At 44.3% G+C, this 19,384-nt stretch overlaps 1 protein-coding gene across 1 annotated transcript in view; it reads left to right on the top strand.

The window, feature by feature from the left end:
• Positions 1 to 19,384, top strand: part of PIK3AP1 (phosphoinositide-3-kinase adaptor protein 1) — a gene marked incomplete at its 5' end in the record, with an annotated part of 96,972 nt that overhangs the window by 63,779 nt on the left and 13,809 nt on the right. The window contains 6 exons of the mRNA XM_019502103.1: positions 1,162 to 1,351; positions 6,256 to 6,351; positions 11,442 to 11,624; positions 12,474 to 12,536; positions 16,715 to 16,920; positions 18,700 to 18,772. Coding sequence (XP_019357648.1) covers positions 1,162 to 1,351; positions 6,256 to 6,351; positions 11,442 to 11,624; positions 12,474 to 12,536; positions 16,715 to 16,920; positions 18,700 to 18,772 — 811 coding nt within the window. The remainder of the gene's footprint in view (positions 1 to 1,161; positions 1,352 to 6,255; positions 6,352 to 11,441; positions 11,625 to 12,473; positions 12,537 to 16,714; positions 16,921 to 18,699; positions 18,773 to 19,384) is intronic.

The raw sequence follows: 19,384 nt of genomic DNA, 5'->3' as shown, positions 1-19,384 counted from the left end.
CTCATTGAGAATCATTGCTCTAGATGGACTGATCCTCTATACATTTGTCCAATTGCTTTTTGAAACCAATTATATTATAGGCTTCCACAACTTCCTGTGGCAACACATTCTGAATTTTAATTCACTGATGTTGCATTAAGAAAAGGGAAAAAAAAGAAAAAAGAAAAGAAAAGGGCTTCCCTTTGTTTATTTTAACCCTGCTACTTGATTTACTATATCAAGTGCCCCCTACTTCTTGAGTTATGTAACATGGAAAATAACAGTTCTCCATTCACTTTTTCCAGACCACTCACACTTTCATAGACCTCTGTCATATCCACCATTTAGCCATCTCTTTTTCAATCCCAACCTTTCCAGTCTTTCCTGAAACTGTTCCAGAGCCTTGATCATCTTTGTTGACCTTCTCCTTTCTAGTTTCCCTATATCCTTTTTGATATGGGGTGACCCACATGGTGGGCCGACTATGGATTTTTGTTTCGATGTTGCCTCCTCCCATAGGTGTGGGTTAATATTTGGAAGTTTCTCTCCATAATGAATGGGATGGAGACCCTCCAGAGGCCAGCACCAATTTCTACAGTGAGAAAACCTGCTGCTGCAGGTTTTGTGGGCTCAAAGCACAGTTCAGCTAGTGCATACAGCAGACTGATATCCCTGGAAATTTTAAGTCTTCTGCTCATTCACAGTGTGGGCAAGTGCGGGGCATATTCTCTCACAAAGAAAGTCTGTGGCCCATTGGTAGAGCTGTTGAGTCTCCATGAACTCATTCAAACCTCAGTCACTTTCCCCCATTCAAACCGCAGGCAGTTTCCCAAGACAGTTAGAAGGTGGGGGCCCTTCAGTACTAGGAACTGGACTGAATCTCAATTTGTTTTACCATCCACTGGCTCTGCAATGATCTGTGTAGCCTCTTTGATTCACCCCTGACTTGGGATTGGGTGGTATTTTGTTAAGAACCACCCTTGGGTCAATGGTTTTAGATCAGTCTGGTAACTCTGGTCACTGGGTGGACTCTGTGATGTTAAGTGTCTTGTACTTGAACATGTGTAAAAAAAGATCAGAACAGGATAACAGGGCCCTACCTCACCATGGAAGCACAGCTTTGTTTTCTAAAACCTCTGCTTGAAGTAAGTTTATGCATTTTTCTTGTGCTTCTTCCTCCAGGAAACAGCAGATATGCTGAAGAGTCACATTAAGGAGGAACTGATGCAAGTTGAAGCAGATGAGTCTGTTTATGAGTCCATGGCCCACCTCTCCACTGACCTGTTGATGAAATGTTCCCTAAATCCTGGCTGTGATGATGAGCTGTATGAATCCATGGCTAACTTAGTGTCTGGTGCCACAGAAGATCTTTGTACGTATAGTCTTGATGATTAATCGAGTCAGCTCTGACGTGCTGTAATTACAGTGTGTTGGAGGTGCCTCTTGGTTTGTGTCCAGGCACCCCAAAATGTTAAAAGGTACCATCTGTTCTCCACCTAAGTTTGTAAGCCCCTCTTTATAAAGTCTTATTTAGTTGCTGTGGAGATGATTTTGTTTCTGGAAAACCAAGATTATTCCGAGTTCAGGTGAAAATAAACAGCAGGGCCAGTCAAACTCTTCAAGAACAAAGCTCCTGTTGTTCCTAGTAATTAAGTGTGTTGGTGGGAGGAGGACTGTGGATAATGCAGACTATTGTGAAAGTTTTCTGCACAGAACTTGTTTTTGGATGTTTTGGATTCTCCTTTTGGGAGTCAGTGGATCTCTGCATGAAGTTTGAATGTGGTCCAGGCAAAAAACATTGATGCTTAAGATCACCAAGCTAAGCTTCTCTTTCCTCTGTATTTGAAATGTTTAAACTCTACAAAAGCCCAAACAAAGTTGACTTATCCTTCTGTTGTGTTTTATTTATTTATTAGCTTTATATGCTGTGCTTCCCAAAAGAGGCTAAGGGCAGCAGAGTTAAAACAGGGAGTTACCATGTACTGAGCAGTGGTGGCACAGTGCCAACTACTGTGCTGCTGGTAGTAGCAGTGCCTCACTCCCCTAACAAAAGGCAGAACCTGGGGCTACTGTCCCAGGCTCCCCCTAGCCCCATCGCCACACTACTGCAGGATGGCTTACAATAAAATAGATAAAATAAATACAGAACAAGTAAATAGACACAGAAAATAGAAACAGTAGATACAATAAAAACTAGATAATGACAGCACAAAATATTAAAATAAAATAATATGTAATAGAAGACCCTCCCCAGACAGTGACCTAAAGCCTGCTGAAGGCCTGCCCAAAACAAACTGAACAGACCAGGGGTGCTCAGCTTCCAACCTGTGGCGCTGTGTCATTTGGCCCATGGGGCTCCCCACAGATCCAGAAATTTGGCATTGGGAGAGCAGTGGCATCACTCCCTTGTTGCCAAATCTCCAGATCCATGGGAAGCCCCAAGCCTGGCACACTGGATCTGATGCCTGATCCAAGTGTGCAGGGCCAGGCAGGAGCAGTGCTGGGCCCCAGACCCCAATACTGGCAGGAGGGGGCAGTGCTGGGCCCCAGGGTCCAGTCTGGCCTATGGACCAGCCCCATGCCACTCATTTGGCCTGTGGGGCCAAAAGGTTGAGCACCACTGGAATAGATCAAACTGAGTTCCCTGTAAATTACTATTTACAAGTCTTTGGAATTAAACTCTGAAATGTAGCTTCATTCTGAAAAGTGACTCTCAGTGGCAGCACAGGGTTCCCCATTTTTTTGGGCTTAAGAAGAAAATAGACTGAGTCAAGCAGCATACTTTGAACCTTATTACTAAGGAATGCCTTCTTAGTCAAGCCTGATCACTTCAATGAGTTTGCAGAAGCTTGTAAGATGAGAAGTTATTTTTTTGATGCATGAAAAAGCTACATCCCGTTTTTACTCTCTGGTTGGCATGCAGGACTAAGAAGAGCTAAAAAAAATTAAAAATCCCAAACCATTCAGCCACTAAAATGAGCATCTGACTCTGACTTTGCACAAGGAGCCTAGTGCAGTGGTGAGGTGCCATTTTTAAGACTTCGCAAAATAGAGCTGCAGTGCCATGGCAAGAAGGTTTGGCACCTGAGAAAAAACCCACAGCGGCAGCCCACCCTCTCCCCATACACGGATCCCAGGGGGCACACGTCCCACCATGCTTGCCTGGGAGCGCGCACAGCAGTGGGAGCCACCCTGCCTCCATCCCCATGCCCTCCCCAAATGAGCTGCTCGTGGCTTCATCCTATGCCCTGCCCAGCTGGGCAGCATGTGTTGGTGCCCCTTCACTTCAGCACCTGGGACGGTTGCCTGCTCACCCCCCCACAACTGTCCCCTTGCTACAGCACTGTAGAGCTGTGGTTTTAATATAGAGGGTCTGTCCATGGAATTTCTTGTAACCATAGACTAGTTAGGGACAAAGTAGTTCCTCCTTTCTCCACAGCGCTGTGCTTTTGTTTGTTTTGGGGGTGTTTCTATACAAAGTGATGGTAAAAGGAACATAACTTTCAAGTCTAGCTACAGGAGCTGAGGAAAACCAAGCTTTTAATTTTAGAGATTTAAATCTTTAATCTATAAAATCTGCAATTGTAGAGACACTCTTGGAAGAGAACCTATTAAACTAGTGTGCTATGGAGTTCAGAGAAATGTTAAGGACCCCCCAGATTCTCATTAAGGAAGAGTCCTGTACACTCTTCCCTTTGCTATGTCTCATGGTACGAGCTGTGTAATTAGCAGCTTCCCATTCTACTCCAACTTTTCTGAGGCAAACATTTCTGTACTATTTATTGGTTTTGAGGTACGGCAAGAAACTGCAGCCTCCTTGTTTCCCTCAAGTGAATGGAGAGAATTGTGGACAAAATGTAGCTGCTCTAAAATTCTGTGATTTATGCCAGAACAGTGAAGCCTGTGTCTTAAAGAATGAAGAATTGACCTATGAATACAATTGGCTTTGTATACGCTTGGTAAAACCTGACAGAAAGTGCCTTCTATTTATTAGTGGAAAAGGGGGTTTCATAAAAGGTAGGTACAGATGCAAACTGAAACAAGTGCTTGTGTATTGTTGCTGTCTTTAAAAGCCAGTGAGCAGTGACTCATTTCTAGCAGGTTTAGTTCTCTGATGCCTTAATGAGCAGCTGTTAAGATTTCTAAAGTCACTAGTTTCTGGAGCGTGAGGATGGGGAAACTGAAAGCTAATTTTTCAGACTCGTCCAGCCTTGTGCACTGTAAGACCTGAGGTCCCAGCATCAATTCACCTCTCCCCCTGGCTTAACAGGCCAAGGACCTTCGTCCAAATTCCCATGCTAGCCTCAAGCACACCAAGACCCCCTGCAAAGCTGTTGGTTGTGCCACCTGGCTATAGGGTTCAGATACTGTGTGATCCTTCTCCCCCAGATCTCTGGCTCCAAGTTATATTCTCAAGTCATGCAACAAGAGGAATAGTTTTTGTAGCTAGCAACATTCAAGGTATCTGCTTGATCTGGTGCTTGATCTTCATGCAAAACAAAGATATCTGGGGTACAAGGATGTGGCAGTTGTCTCTCCCAAGGTTCTTCTTCCGTTAGGCATTTAAGTTTTTTTTCCATTTTCTCACTGTATGCTATTTATTAGGACATGTCAGTACCCCCTCTTCACTAGATTATATCACTCATCTAATGTTGGTTTTATGCTCACCCATGTGTCACCCTCTTGTGACAATGGGTATGTAGAACAATGCTCAAAGATGCTTTCCCACCCCCTTACAAGGTTATTGGTTTTCTATTTTCTGAGCATAGAGAGGTAGTTAGCTGTATTAACCTGAAGTCAGGCAGAAGGCAGAGTAGACTTTCACCTTCTATAAATAAATGTAGTTAGTCTATTAGGTGCAAATATATCTTACCATCTTCATTCAGCTTTGCCTGTCTGGTGTTGGCAGACTTTATTACACTTACATTTGACTGTCTGCTTTCATGTAAGTTTCCAGCATAATTCTCAGCAAGATATGACACTTGGGTTTGCCTACTGTTGATTTTGTTCTTTCATAGCAAAATTTAACATGGCTTTGGATTGGAAAAAAAAAAACGGACCCCATACCAAAAACATACCATAGTCATGCTATTAGTCATGTTTTAAAACTAAATAGGGTTGGTTAACAATTCATTAATGTCCCTTAAAGCATACCTGATGTCTACACTGGCTATAATTACTAATAATGATATAAAACAATGACCATTTGATACATAATTTTTCTTTGCTTGAAGTAGATGAATGGTTTTTTGGCTATTTAGATTGGTTTTACTCAGAAAAGTAGCAGCTACGTGATCTAAAGCTTTGACTTCATGGCTTCCTGTTCCTGTAATGGTGTATTAGTTCTACAGAACGTGGACAAAGAGGAACATGGTACTATCTGTCTTTTTCTATTCAGAAAATAAAATGAACTTTGTATTCCCTCCGCTCCCCTATTCCTTCCACTTCTGAATCCAAAAACCAGCAGGTTGGTTAGACTGTAGTTGTCCATGGCTCATTCATATAGGTTTCAAATACCATTTTATTAACATTATTGATTATTTGGATGCAAAATGAAAACTTACTGTACAAATAGGCACTCTACAGCTGATAGCTCAGTCTTGGGCTTTGTGGGTTTTAAACTGGCTGACAGCTAGCAGTCTAGCCACAACAGCACAGAGCTCATTGAGGGCTTCAAAACATGCTTGAGAAATTGAGTAAACATTTAGGTGATTAATCTGCATCTGCTCAGGTACGTCTGTGTGGGTTGCAGTCACTTCATTGACTGTTGTAGACAGACTATTACAGACAGTAACTACCGGTAATTCTCAACATGCATTTGGTGCCCTCACTAAATGATGTTAATCATGTGTGCTGTTATGTCTTCCTGAGCTGTGCATTGGAAGCATCTGGAAACTGGAAGAATGAAATCTTCCACAGTAGCTTATCATTTTTGGTTACATGAAATCCAAAACGTCAGAACAGAAGCTTCTTCAAAAATGAGACTTGTCATAATGAAAGCACTTGTATTAAGCTGACTACAGTGAAGTATATTCCTTTTTTTTTTGGTGTAGGTATATAATTCTCATTGGTCTCAATGGGATTTAGCACACAAACAATGGTAGGGCTGTAAATTGTCCATCTTTCTTTTTGTTTCTTACCATGAAGTCAAGTAGCTGGTGGGTGGTCTTGGGGACAGTATTTTAGAAATGTCATCAGCTGATTGTATTGGGTTTCTACATGGAAAACACTGTTTGAAGACAGTCATCCAATTACTGTTCACAATTGCTCTTCCAGATGTTGAGATGCTCCAATCAAAATCAGACACCCCGATCACTAGAGATGAGATTTCTATGAGAACCAAAGACTCTATGCTGCGCAAATTTTTAGAAGGTGAGAACTGTAGGCTTGCAAGTGCATGTAAGGGGTGGTGGGGGTTGCTCTGACTGAGGAGGACCTTTTTGTTACTATTAAACCATTCAGATGAGAGCAACTTGAAATATCTTCCTGATGTGGAAAGCTAGAAGCAGACTGGTACAACTTAAAATGGTAACAATGTCTGGTAAAATGCTCAAGGTATCAGACCTGCTTGGGACACAGTACAGTGCATTGAGAACTGGGAGTTTCTGCCGGCAGTGTTGTATTATTGAATAGTTATACCAGTGCAGATTGAAGAGACATGGCCTTTATCTCTCTAATTCACTATCTAACTTCCTACATTGGTCAAATGCCCCTCTTCTGGGCAAGGCCAACCTAATGCCAGACTGCTTTGGAGAGAAGAGGAGTCAAATGCTGATTTTTCAGAAATGAAAACTGTCCTTTAAACCCCCTCTCATTTGTTGTACCAACCCAAAGTGTTCATGGAGGAAGACCTATTTAATATATGGGGGGGGAGGGTTGCTTGTTGGGGTCAGTGACTTGCAGTATGCTGCAGTCACTTTCAAGCTTTTTTGCCATAACCATGAAGGCTAGAAACTTCCCTTTATTGCATTTCAGAACAGAGGCTTTCAATTACCCAACTTCAGGATTCTTAACTAACACTAAATAAGGTAATATTTGTGCTAAAATGGCAAGTTGGCCATTCAGCCTCTAAAACAGCTTATCCGCTTGTGCTGAGTTCTGAATGTCCAGTATCTTCCCTTGTGCAAAACATGACTTTCTGACTCCAAGTGGATTGTTGATTAAATTAGTGGAGTGTCAGATTCATCTTTGTAAAGGGGAGGCTGTCTTGGACTTTTTGTATGGAGAGCCACAGCATCTCTCTGCAAAATGGGACTCCAGGGGTGTTTTTCTAAGAAAACATCCTCCACTGAAAGAGGAGGAATAAAACTACATGAGATTTGGAACCATCTTAATCTGTGCAGGTATATTCATTTGTGGTCTGCATCTGTTAACTGAATTTCATGTCAGCTACTATGTGTTGTGACTCTTCTCTACTGCTGGTCTCCAGTTGTGATGGGCAAGGGAACTTTTCTAGACAACATGTCCCTGGTTAGACTGGAAGTAGGGGAAAGAATTGTGAAGCCACTGTATTTGCCAAATTTGTTCCCTGAACAATACCTAGTATCTGAGACCAGATTTGTGCAAATAAAACTTTTGCTGTGGCAGCAGTGGACCCATTTCATACTGGCAAAATGCTTTTTCCTTTGTCACTTGTAGCTTATTTTCCTTGTTGACCCTGTTATACATTAAACACAAAACTGTGCTAGGAAGCTTGTGTCAACAAAGCTGTGCTCGCCCGACTCTGAAGCAGTGATTCTCAACCAGAGTATTGTGGCACCCTGGGGTGTCTTGAGATCTTTTTAAGGATGCTGTACCATGCTAGGCAATGTTAGCAGTGTTGGGTGTGCAAACATGACCCACAAGATAAAACCCAGAGATTTCAAATAGGAATTCATAATATTAAAAACATTGTGAGCTAGTGTCTTTCTGAGTTCTTTTCAACAGAAGAATTGCTCTAGTATTTTTATGTAGTCAAAAAGTGAGAGAAAACTAAGAGCTGGTGATTTCTAAAGGTGTCTCAAATCTAAAAGAGTTGGGAACCACTGCTCTGAAATGTGTGCCCACCCTGGGTATTGTTTTGGGAAATCCTGTTGCCTGCTGCCACCTGCCTGTGCTGCTGTGAGCCTGCAGGGTGGAACATGGGTCTAATAGAAGAATTGGCCATTAAGTGAAGCCAAGAAAATGACACTAAGATGTCTTGGCCAGGAACTTAATGTGGCACTTGGGGCACTTGTACACATGATGCTATTAACATGTACGTGTGATGAAAATGTCACTGTGTGGCTTAATGGTGTCATGGTGTACACGTGCAAGACTTTGGGGGGTTTTAAATGATTTTGCATTGTTTCAAACTAAACTACATCCAGATGTAGTTTAGTTTGCAGTGTTGCAAATTGCAATGATGCAGCTGTCAGCTCACCCCTTAGTTGTGGGAGAGGCGGGCAGGCTCCGCAGAAAAAAAAGGATCAGGCCCCTCACCACTTCTGCCTTCAGCAGGTGCCTGCAGAAGGCAGAAGCGGTGAGGGGCCCGATCCTTTTTTTTTTCTGATGGAGCCTGCTTGCCTCTCCTGTGGCTGGGGGACAAGCTGCTGGACGGCCAAGTGGCTCTGGAGCTGCAGGGGCCCCCAGTCCTTCCCTCCACAGTGGTAGTGCCCCCTGGGACCACCTGGGCAGGTTGCTAGCAGACCGGGTACTGCCCCAGGACAGGGTTGGGAAGAGTTGGATCAAGCCAGGTCAGCACCTGGCCCACTAGCAGCCCACCCAGGTAGCTCCACAGGGCACCACCACTGTGGAGGGAAGGACCGGAGTCCCTCCAGCTTAGGGGCCACTTGGCCTGCTGGTATCTCAGCCCCCGGCAGCAAGACGCAGGCAGTTCTGTTGGAAAAAAGGATTGGGCCCCTTGCTGCTTCTCCCTTCAGCAGATGCTTGCTAAAAGCAGAAGCAGTAAGAGGCCTGATCCTTTTTTTTTTTTTTTTTTGGCAGAGCCTTCACACAGCTGGGGGGAAGGGGTGGGGGGGCAACAAATTGCCAGTGGGCTGAGCTGTGGGGTCCCTGGTCCTTCCATCTGCGGTGGCAGTATTTCCCAGGGCCACCCAAGTAGGCTGCTAGTAGGCTGCGTGGTACCCCACCTCAGAGGCAGCACCCGGTCTGATCCAACTCTTCCCTGACCCCAAGCTGGGGCAGCACCCGGCCTGTTAGCAGCCCACCTGGGCTGCCCTGGGGGGTGCCACTGCCATGGAGGGAGGAACCAGGGCCCCCTGCAGCTCAGGGGCCACTCAGCCTGCTGGCAGCTCGCCCCCTGGCAGTGGGCAGGCTCTGACCAAAAAAAAAAAAGAAAAAGAAAAAGCCTCAGGCCCCTCATCGTAATGTGACAGAAAAATTGAAACAGTTTAATCCTTAGGGTTTTATTCTATGCCCCACTGTTTCAATTTAGGGGGTGTAGAATAAAACCTTGGGTATTAAACCCCCGTCACATGTACAAGTGCCCTTGGATTTCATACTAATGTGATGGAGGAGAAAAAAAATCCAGTTGGGAGACCTAATCTGCACTGGTCTTAGACACCCAACCAACATCTGATATCCAGCTGTACTGCCCTGCTGGCTCCCAAGCCTGATCTGATCTCTGTTCCAAAGCTGGTGCTTTTGCATTTTCAGACTATACTCAGTCCCCAGCTCCCCACTTCCCCTCAGACATGATCAGAGTCCCCATCCAACACTTCTCTGACTCTTCAGATTCCTGCAAGATCCTGTTTCAGTTCCCTGTGAGGGATCCATCTGGTGGAAGAATGGGACTGAAACTGTGGCTTTTAATTTCCTACCCTGTGTGGCCCCTGCTAGTGCTGTCACTCTGTGCCGGTGGCATAACAAGCTGAATGGGCATCTGAGGTAAACCCTGCAGGTGGGGAAGCAGCGGGGACACAGTTCTGGGGAGGTGAGCATGGGGCAGGCGAGGCCCATAGATTCTGAGGAGGGGGAGAAATGTGGTTTGAGGGCAGGGGGTGAGGGGGCAGGAACTGCTAAACAGTCCCTACTCAGCTGTGGCTGTCATGCATGTTCTGCCTGGCCCAGCTGTTGCTCTTAAAGCAACACCAGCCAGGAACTATTTCAGAGTTCACAGCATGGAAGTGCTGCCAGGACATGGACTCTGTCGGGGTTGGGAACAATTCCAGTGTCCTCCTAATTTGGCTCCTGGGGAGGGTGCTCCTCTTGCCCACTCCTAGTTATGCTGCTGCTTTGTGGATGCCGTTGTCCGTGCCTTACAGATTTACATGCATCACTGAAGGGAGGAATACTTCAGTGTTTAAAGCATGTGCCTAGGACTTGGGAAACCCTGATTCAGTTCCCTGCCATTCAGTAAACTGTGGGTAGCCTTGGGCAAATCACTTAGCTAGCCTGCCTCAGTCACAGGAATATTGTGAGGATGGAGGCACTAGGGACTGCAAAACACTCTGTTGCTATGCTAATAGGGCCAAATTCATATAAAAGCATGGCCTTTTATATTAAGTTCCAAGGGGAGTTGGTTCAGCTTCTTTGGCAAGATATCAGCATTCCAGTTCATTAATATAAAGACAGGAACAGGTTCCATTTTCAGCGTTCCCTTTGTCTCTTCTGCTCTCTTCCTGTGGCATACTTTAAGTTCCTTATCAGGCTCATCATAGCTGTCATGTGCAAGCTAGCATGTAGGTCTTGGGGGTCTTTTGGGGTAAATTGTAGCCTACACCTGCAAGACAGGGTGGGTGGGGGCATGGCAGGCAGTGGCGATGCTGAGAGGGGAGACTACAGGGGAGCTATGGTGAATTTTGGTGTGCTGCTGCCCCCTTCCATAGCCCCCTTTCCAAATGCTGCCAGTGCCTTGCCTCACCTGCCCTGAGCACAGCCCACCCTTGCCCTGCACACAAATCTGGGGGGCACATGCCCGTATGCCTCCCCTGGGGGTGCACACAGTGGCTGGGAGCTGCCCCTCTCCACACTCCCGAATAGGGTGGCCATCATAGAGGACAGTCCGGTTGTCCTTTGTCCTCTATTAATATGAAACTGGGCACCTTTATGGCCTCTATTTTTCTCTTCAAGAGAAAAGTAGAGGACATAAAGGTGTCCAGTTTCGTATCAATAGAGGACAGAGTAGTAGAAAACCAGAATGTTGCTTTACAATGGTCACTCTATCCCTGGACAAGCCATCCATGGCTCTGTCCCACAGCCTGCCCAGCCCTGGCTGGGCAGTACCTCCTCCTTCCTCTACCCCAGCCCCACTCCCTCCCTCACTGTGGGGGCCTTGATCTGCCTCCCCATACCCCTTCCCTCCCCCACACCGCTTTCCCCCCACAGACTTACTGGCTAGATGTTGATCTCCAAGCTGCCGGGCTGCACATTGGCAATTGGATCGGTATTGGCTGATATGGATGGTTAATAATTGGTCATCAGTATTGGCCAAAAAAATCTTTATCCCTGCACCCCTAGCACTGACTCTTGTTGCCTTTCAGGCAGTAGCGTAGATATGCCAGATTCAGAAGAAGATTCTTACCTGCAGTGCAGTGGGGAAGATCTTTACTACACTATAGCACAGGATGACTTTCCTCCAGAGGTGGCTAACAGGCCCCCAGTTCCTGTTCCAAGGCCGGATGCCAGCTCCCCACAACCAGACAAAGAGCTGTACATTTCCAAAGGTGAGTCCTGTACCAGAACAACTTGTAGTCAAAGCTACAGAACATAGGTTCAGGGTGCGTGTGTGGTAGATGGGGAATAGAGATGTATTCCAGATGCTAAATGCTGATCAGAATCCACATCTGGCTTCCCAAATCCCCAGAGTTTGGATTTTTCAATTCTGGGGTCCTGGTTCAACTTGCAAGAGGTAACACCCCATTTTGGGATCCAGTTCTTGATCTGAGTTTCACTCCTTTGCCTACGCTAGGTATATCCCAGAGTTGCAAGGCAGCTATTAGGCTAGTGGCAAAACTGAGACATAGAAACTGTAGCAGTGTGATACAGAATGGAAAGAGCTGTGGAGACAACTTGGGAGTCCTGACTCCAAGCTGCTACTCTAAATCACATTCACTTCCATCAAAATTATTAAATACCTCTGGAACCACAAGATAAAATATAGAAAAGCCATCCTTATTGGCTGTGGTTTTTCATATGATCTGGTAGATTTCAATTAAATGGAATTGTCAGGTCAAGTATTTTAAAGGCAGATTTGGAAATCCTGGACATAATATTTCAAGTACATTCTAGAAATATTATAGTAAAGCAATGGAAAGTCACTTAGGGTGACCCCCAACAGCAGAGTGACACTAAAACACCTGTGGAAAAACATGCAGACCTTGGTTAGGGCTGGATGGGTTGAATCAACTGATGTTCCAGGGAAGGAAGTTTTCATACTGTCCCTGTCCCATTTTCTTTCACAGTCGTCAGTGGGGTTGCATGGGTTGTAAGGTAGTGCAGAATTAGCTTCATTTCTCATTCTTTCTCTCCTGCCTGATATGCAATCTGGTATCTAAAGAATATGTGTCTTACAGTTTTTGCACAAAAAGCCCGAAGACCTGAGAATCTTTATATCTCTTCAGAGAGGGTTAAGAAAGGTAAGTCTAGTGTCTGCACCTTGAAAAAGTGACTGACTTAGATTCATGTGTGAAAGTTATATACTGACTTACTTCCATTGCTGGAGTGGACATAGCCACCTGCAACCTCTCAGCTAAATGCATTGTTGAGGCACAAATGTGTGTCTAATTTCAACTTAATTCATAAGAAACACCCCTAACATATTTTAGATTCCACCAGCACTTGGATGACCCTTTACCTTTAAGTCTTTGAGGTGTTTTCAAAGAGTATCTGGAAAGATTCTAGTTCTGTGGCTGGGGGTAGGGAAAGATTTTTGATTCATGGATTTTGGGAGGTGGGTGATTTACTATAGGGGTGACAGGCTTGCTCCTGTGTGTTGATTATAAGTCTTCAAGACTATCTGTAACTGGGGATGCATACCAGAGTCTGATGATGACATGCTTCTGCTTTCTGAGCTACGCATCTCTTCTTCATTTTGCTTTGTTTAGCTTTATGTGATCTAAAGCATTTGTAAGGAAGTACCTAAAAACCAACCCCATTGATTTCTTGGTAGCTAACAATCAGCTAAATTAGTTGCAAAGCACTGTTAGGCCAGGAAATGTCAGCCATAGGTCACTGCTACTGGTATAAAAAGTATAAAAAGAAAATAAAACAGCTTCCTGTATTGAAAAAAGTAGATGTGCAGTCAGGGACAGGATATTCTATATATATATAGCTGGTTTATCTTTCTATCAGTCAAACTTCAACTTATATAGAAAGCAAGACTTCTGTGTTTTTTCTGTTAGGTTTATAATGCTCATTCTAGTATGCTGTTAGGGCATTGTACCCAAAACCTTATGTAACCCTTGTGGTAGGCACTGTTTGGCAGCAACAAGGGCCAAGTTCAAATTTCTGGGTACTCAATAAGTTTTCACTGTGGCTCAAGCCCCCACCCAGAAAACCGGTGTCACTGAATTTGGCTGGGGTCTTCCCCATAAACCAACCTCCTCCTGGCAAGTAATGTAAACACAAAAGGACAGAATTATTACAGAAAACAAAGCTAAAAAAGAATAAAGGAAACATCAAATGCAGTTCAAACACTCTTAACTACAAGGTATAGTCTCTAGTTTGCACCTCTTTTGGGGAGACTCCACCCATGCCTAGGCAGTCTGAGACATGGCAGCTTACCCAAAAGGTTAGTTCTGGGGGCCTGCACCACTATACCTGCTACTCAGTAACAGGTTGGATGTGAGGCCTACACTGGAGAGTCTTATGAGCTGCTCCTTGGGGTTTGCTGCACCTTGGGGAGCTGCTAACGAGCATAGGTCCTTCTGTGATGCAAGGGGCCCCTCATTGCTCCCTGGGAAGCTGTAGGGCAGTGATCTCCACTTCCACACGGTGGCTTTGATGGGGTTCTTGCGGCTTCAGTCAGCATACTGCAACCCCCAAAATTCCTAGTCCCAATCCCACAGCTCTGCTGGGGCAAAATAGCTTCAAAAGAACTCTGCAAGTGTATCAGCACTGTGGCTTGGACATACAACTGGTCTCAGCTGCACAGCTAGGCTGAGACAAAAGGAGCTGCTAGCATGAAAAATGGACCAGGCTCTAGGGTTGCCAACCCTCCCAGATTGGCTGAGGGTCTACTAGAATCGGCATCAGTCTTCTGGTGACTATTGAAGGCAATCCGGGAGATTTTAATAGGATGTTTTAAGAAAATAAATTAAATTAATGACACTGCATCATGTTGGGGAAAAAAATCTCCCAGAATAGCTTCAGTCAGAGTTGGCAATCCTACCAGGCTCCAACCCTGACCCAAAACTGCTAGATTCTAATCCTGGCAGTTTGCTCCAGGGATTAATACCCCTATGGTATTATCCCACTCAAAACCCAGGAAAGAAAAGGGGAAACAAGAAAGAAGGAGAGAAGAGGAGTCCCAGACACAGAGACTCTCTCTCTCCCTTCATGTAGGCGCCTGGGACCCTCTCTGGGGTCTTCCTCCCAACCGCAGCTCCAACCAGCTCGCCTTTCTGTGTACCTGGTGTGATATATCACTCTAGCTTTCCCAATCAGGGCTTCCATGCCCTTCTCTTAACCAGTTAATTTAAAAGATCACTGCCCAGTCTAGCCAATTAGCCTAGGGGTCTGATCCGATCTCTCCTGCTGAGCATGTCTGAAATCATTCTTTCCTTTTCAGTATACAGCAGGGTGGGTGGAGTCCTAAACAAAAGCCACAGGTGTCAGGACACCCCAGGGGGCTTTTCTGACTACCTGCAAAGACAGCCTTGCTGCTTTTCAGATCACAAGCAGAGATGAGACAAGATACAGAAAACATGAGTATGTACAGTAAAGTAGATGCATATTAAACATGATCATATTTAAAGTAGAACACACTTTGAAGTACAAAATTGCTTGTACCTTTTGTGTGTCTTACACATATATATTTAACCCTGTAAGTTCTGAACCATCCACAGGCCCCACTGACCTTAGAATGGGGTCATTAGCAGTAATATGCTGCTCTTACCTAGTTGTTTTTCACTCATAGTTCTCATAATACTTCTTCATGAAGAAAAGCAACGGCAGAAGGCAGAAAGAGAAGTACTTTAGCAGGCCCATGGCAGAGCTGGGAAGATGCTCCAGACCTGAGTCCCAGTCCAGTGCTTTATCCACTAAAACACTGTTGCCTTTGACCATTGCTTCAGTACGTCCAGTATGTTGAGATGAATGTTGGTTTAGTAGCTTGAACACTGGATATCAATGGCACCTGACACCCACTCTGCTCTGACACTAGTCAAGACAGGTTTTCTCTCAGAACTAGTTTTTCCTGTGACATTTTGCATTTGTTTAAAATAAGCTATTAAGAATGAGAGCACTCATTATTATTACTATCTGCTTGCACACAAGTACCCCAGGTTTTGTCTGATATCTCTCAATTTTATTGTAACACAAACAGTTGCATACATGGTCAGATCTAGGATTCTGAAAAACAGGATGTAGATGGTGTAGCACATCAACTCATAAATTCAGTGAACATTTCTGTCCAGTAAAAAATAAACTAGAAGCTTTATTAATATGTTAGGGGGCTAGCACTATAGTATTTATTTAAGATCAAAGCAAAAACAAATATTGGAATGTGTACTAATTTGCTAATTTGCTAGATTATATATAAAGTTTTAAAAAATGCTAGGCAAAAATTAATCAAAATAGTCAAAAGATATTATATAATTAGTTCTTTAATCATTCCAGTTTAAATGCAGGTCTCTTATTCAGATTCATAAAGCAAAATCTAGCTTGCTTGAGCATCTTGACAGTACCTGTAGTACTTCACTGTCAGTCATTTCTACACCTGAGTTAATATTACCAAACCTGAGTTAAAGTATTTAGCTAGAGCTAAAACCAGGATGTAGGGCTGTGAAATAGAAGAGAGGCATTACCATGAACATCTAAGAGATAGAAAAATTGCAGAAGAAAGACCATAGTGTGGACTGTCAAGACCACAGTCATTAACATTGGTGGCATGGAGAAGGATTAGCCAGAATTAGGGAGATGACAATAAATAATGAAGTCACTTGACTCCCTCAGTGCTGCCAGAATAGAAATATCACTGCCCCTCCCAGGCAGTTGGTTTTAAAATTTGGGTGGAGCAAGCATCAAAGGACACCCCTGCAACTTCCTGCATCTGCCCCTGGTTGCACATCATAGAATGCATCTAAGATGGGTCACTTGGGTTGCTGGAACCACACAGTTTCCTGAGTTCTCTGTTCAGACCATCTACTATACCTGCAGAGTAACTTAAGCATGTTTTTACCTGTCCTGTGACAAAAGTCCTGGATACCTGGGAGGTCTCCACTTGTATAATTAACATTAGAGATGTAAATTGCACCAGCTCTCCTAAGTTAGCTGCTGCAGTAGGTGTAACAACAGCAGCTTTCTAATAGATGCTGGGGAAACCTGTAAGAGCCTATTTGCATTGAGGAAATGCCTGACCCAGAATGGTTGCAGACACATATCAACACTGGTATAAACTCTTGTGTTTTACTGCTATTTTTGTGGAAGTAACTTTACAGTGGAATCAAATGAATTAAGCCAATGTAAGGCTGCTTGTCATGCATCCCCTCCTCAATAATGCTAGTGTAAAACCAGATTCCAAAGGCATGTGTTGTGTATCCAGGCCAAAAACTGATTGCAGAAATTTAGTAACATTTTGACTTTCTCTTTTCAGAACCAGCCGTCAGGCTAGTCAGGGACGCATCTCAGTCAAGCATCTATGATCCATTTGCTGGGATGAAAACCCCGGGTCAGCGGCAGTTAATTACTTTACAGGAACAAGTCAAGACGGGAATACTCAATGTGGATGAAGCTGTGCTTCATTTCAAGGAGTGGCAACTGAACCAAAAAAAGAGATCAGAATCATTCCGGTTCCAGCAGGTACATGCTTTTTTCTACCTGTTAGCTGTTTTCCAGTCCTGATCACTTAGTGGCTTTGCTGCTCAACTTAGCCACTTAGGTACCTTCCTCTAGGTCACCCAACAGCCACTGAGGGCTGTTATTTTGTGACTCATCTCCACCCTGTAAGGTCCTGCCCATCCTGTCTGTGCTGAAATTTCATGCTTATCAGTAGCCTGATCCATCTCCTGGCACTCTGCAAGCCAGAATGAAAGAAGGCTTTAGCCAGTGTCCAGAGGTGCTTCTTTATGACTGGCAAGATGTTCTAGTAAACTAGTTTTAGGAAAAAGCTTTGATTAGTCAGCCTAATCCCTGTGTGGAGGTCAGTGTCTGAGAACAGCTCAGTAGTTTGCAGCAGGGGCTGAAACACTAGCAGCCATATTGTAATGCTTCTGTGTTCAAGCCTCATTGGCTTTCCCATGATTAATGCAGCCCTAAGCTGTGTTGTCATCACTGCCAGTTTAGGCTGTGTCAAACTTGACTATGGCATATGAGCTAAGGCTGTGGGTGCTACTGTCATTCGAGACTCTTTTTGGAAGGGCAGGACTATACTTCTACCCCATTCTCTCCCACAAAGGTCCCCTTGATCCAGAGTACATCATGCTAATTTCTCTTATGTGTTGCTTCACTAAAATCCTGTGAGTGACAGCTAGCGTCCTCCATGCAGAGATGAACTGAGATGTTGTTTGGAATCCAGTACGCTGCTACATACTAGTATAAAAACAAATCTCCTTCCCACATGTATCCCTTCTCCCCTGGGCACATGACAGTCTGCTCTGTTCTGAAATTCTTTTCCATCTACCAGTTGCTGCTGTTCCTTTCCTACCTCTGTAGGTTTTCCTCCTGTAAGGCTTTGTCCCCAAGAATGCCGTTCCATAATGTAACATCTTTATCACCATAAGATGCAAAGATTACCATGCACTGCTGTGGTGTGGCAGTGACACATCAGGTCCAGTTATATCTCTGGACTTCAGGTTCCCACATATTTCAACCGGGGGGGAGCATCCTTTGTAAACTGGGAGGAATAAACAGCATTCTATCACTTGTGTCCATAATTGCCTCTCTCTCCAATGAATGTGGCTGGATGGTTATTTCAGATAGGGAGTGGGCAGCACCGCAAATCCTGTTCCTTTGCCAGTGTCAATAATAGAGGGGATACAAATACAGAAATCGAGAGATACAGGGATAAGTAAAATCTTCTCTAAATGTTTTTTTGAAGATTTTTAATAAAAAACATTGGTGGCTTTGCAAAACATTACTTATATATGCAGTAAGTATCTTCAAGTACCTTGGCTCCTGAAATGCAGTGTACACAATGTGTAACCTCCTCAGAGAACTGGATTAGAGCCCATTCACACAGGTTGGCCAAGATGTTATAGTAGGTGTTTGACTTTTAGTGGTATGAGCTGGTTTTTTTCTGGTTCTGAGACAGGACCCCGCTCCCAAAAGGAGTATTTCTGGGGGGAAAGGGGACGGACTTCTGGTGGCAAAGGTCAGGGGTTAGGGGGTGGGATTTCCGGTCCCAAGATGGTGACCAGGGGGTTGGGGCAACTGTCAAGGGGCGGGGCTCACCAAACTTGTTAAGTGGCCCTCCACCCAAAATAGTTGCCCGCCTGTGGTCTAGAGCCAGATTTTGCAGATTGTGTGGTTCGTACTGTAACTTGGAAACAGATTTAGTCCAAATGTGTTCTTGGTGCTGTCATAGAATTGTACATGTTCACTTATCCAAATCCCTGAGAAAAACGTTTTGTGATATTTTAGGAAAACCTGAAACGGCTACGAGACAGCATCACCCGGAGGCAAATAGAGAAGCAGAAAGCAGGAAGAAATTCTGGTAACAAATTCTGAGTCATACTTTTCTCTCAGTCAATGAAGCTACTAATTGGGTAACTTGTACAGTATCTAACCATTAGTGCACGCATTATAATAGACACTGTAGGCTGAAGCTTGTCTGCTGGTATTGTATTAACTGCATACTAAATTGTTGTATACACTGTACACCAATTTAGTGTACAGACAGTAGTCTGTAATATATACACATAAAATACATGCCTGTATAATGTATTGGCAAGTAAAACATGGGGAATCCAAATGGAGAAGATACCTGGATGCATGGGTAAGGATCCATATTCATCAGCATAAAGTACAATGAAGATCTGTGAGTTAAAGGACTGTATCAAAGGGTTGGGCAGTTGGCATTCTGTAGTGCCAGAGGGAGATGTTTTCAGCTCTGGTTGAGCCAGCAGTCCTGGAAACTGCAAATCGCCTAAGGGTTAAGCCAACCCTACCTTTTCACAAAGATCTCTACTGCTGCAGCCAGGGAGCACCATGCTGGTCTGTCCACTACTCTGAGCAGTCAGACTGGCGTAGAAGGATCTGCTGCATCCCTGAGGGCGCTGCATGACTGTTGAATTCTGCTGCCCATTTCTTTTTATCCCTGACTTCC

This window comes from Gavialis gangeticus, unplaced genomic scaffold, assembly GCF_001723915.1.
Source record: "Gavialis gangeticus isolate Ggan-Ray unplaced genomic scaffold, GavGan_comp1, whole genome shotgun sequence".
Classification (NCBI taxonomy): Eukaryota; Metazoa; Chordata; order Crocodylia; family Gavialidae; genus Gavialis; species Gavialis gangeticus.
Note: the sequence above shows the minus strand (reverse complement) of the source record. Positions and strands in the feature narration are given on the sequence as shown.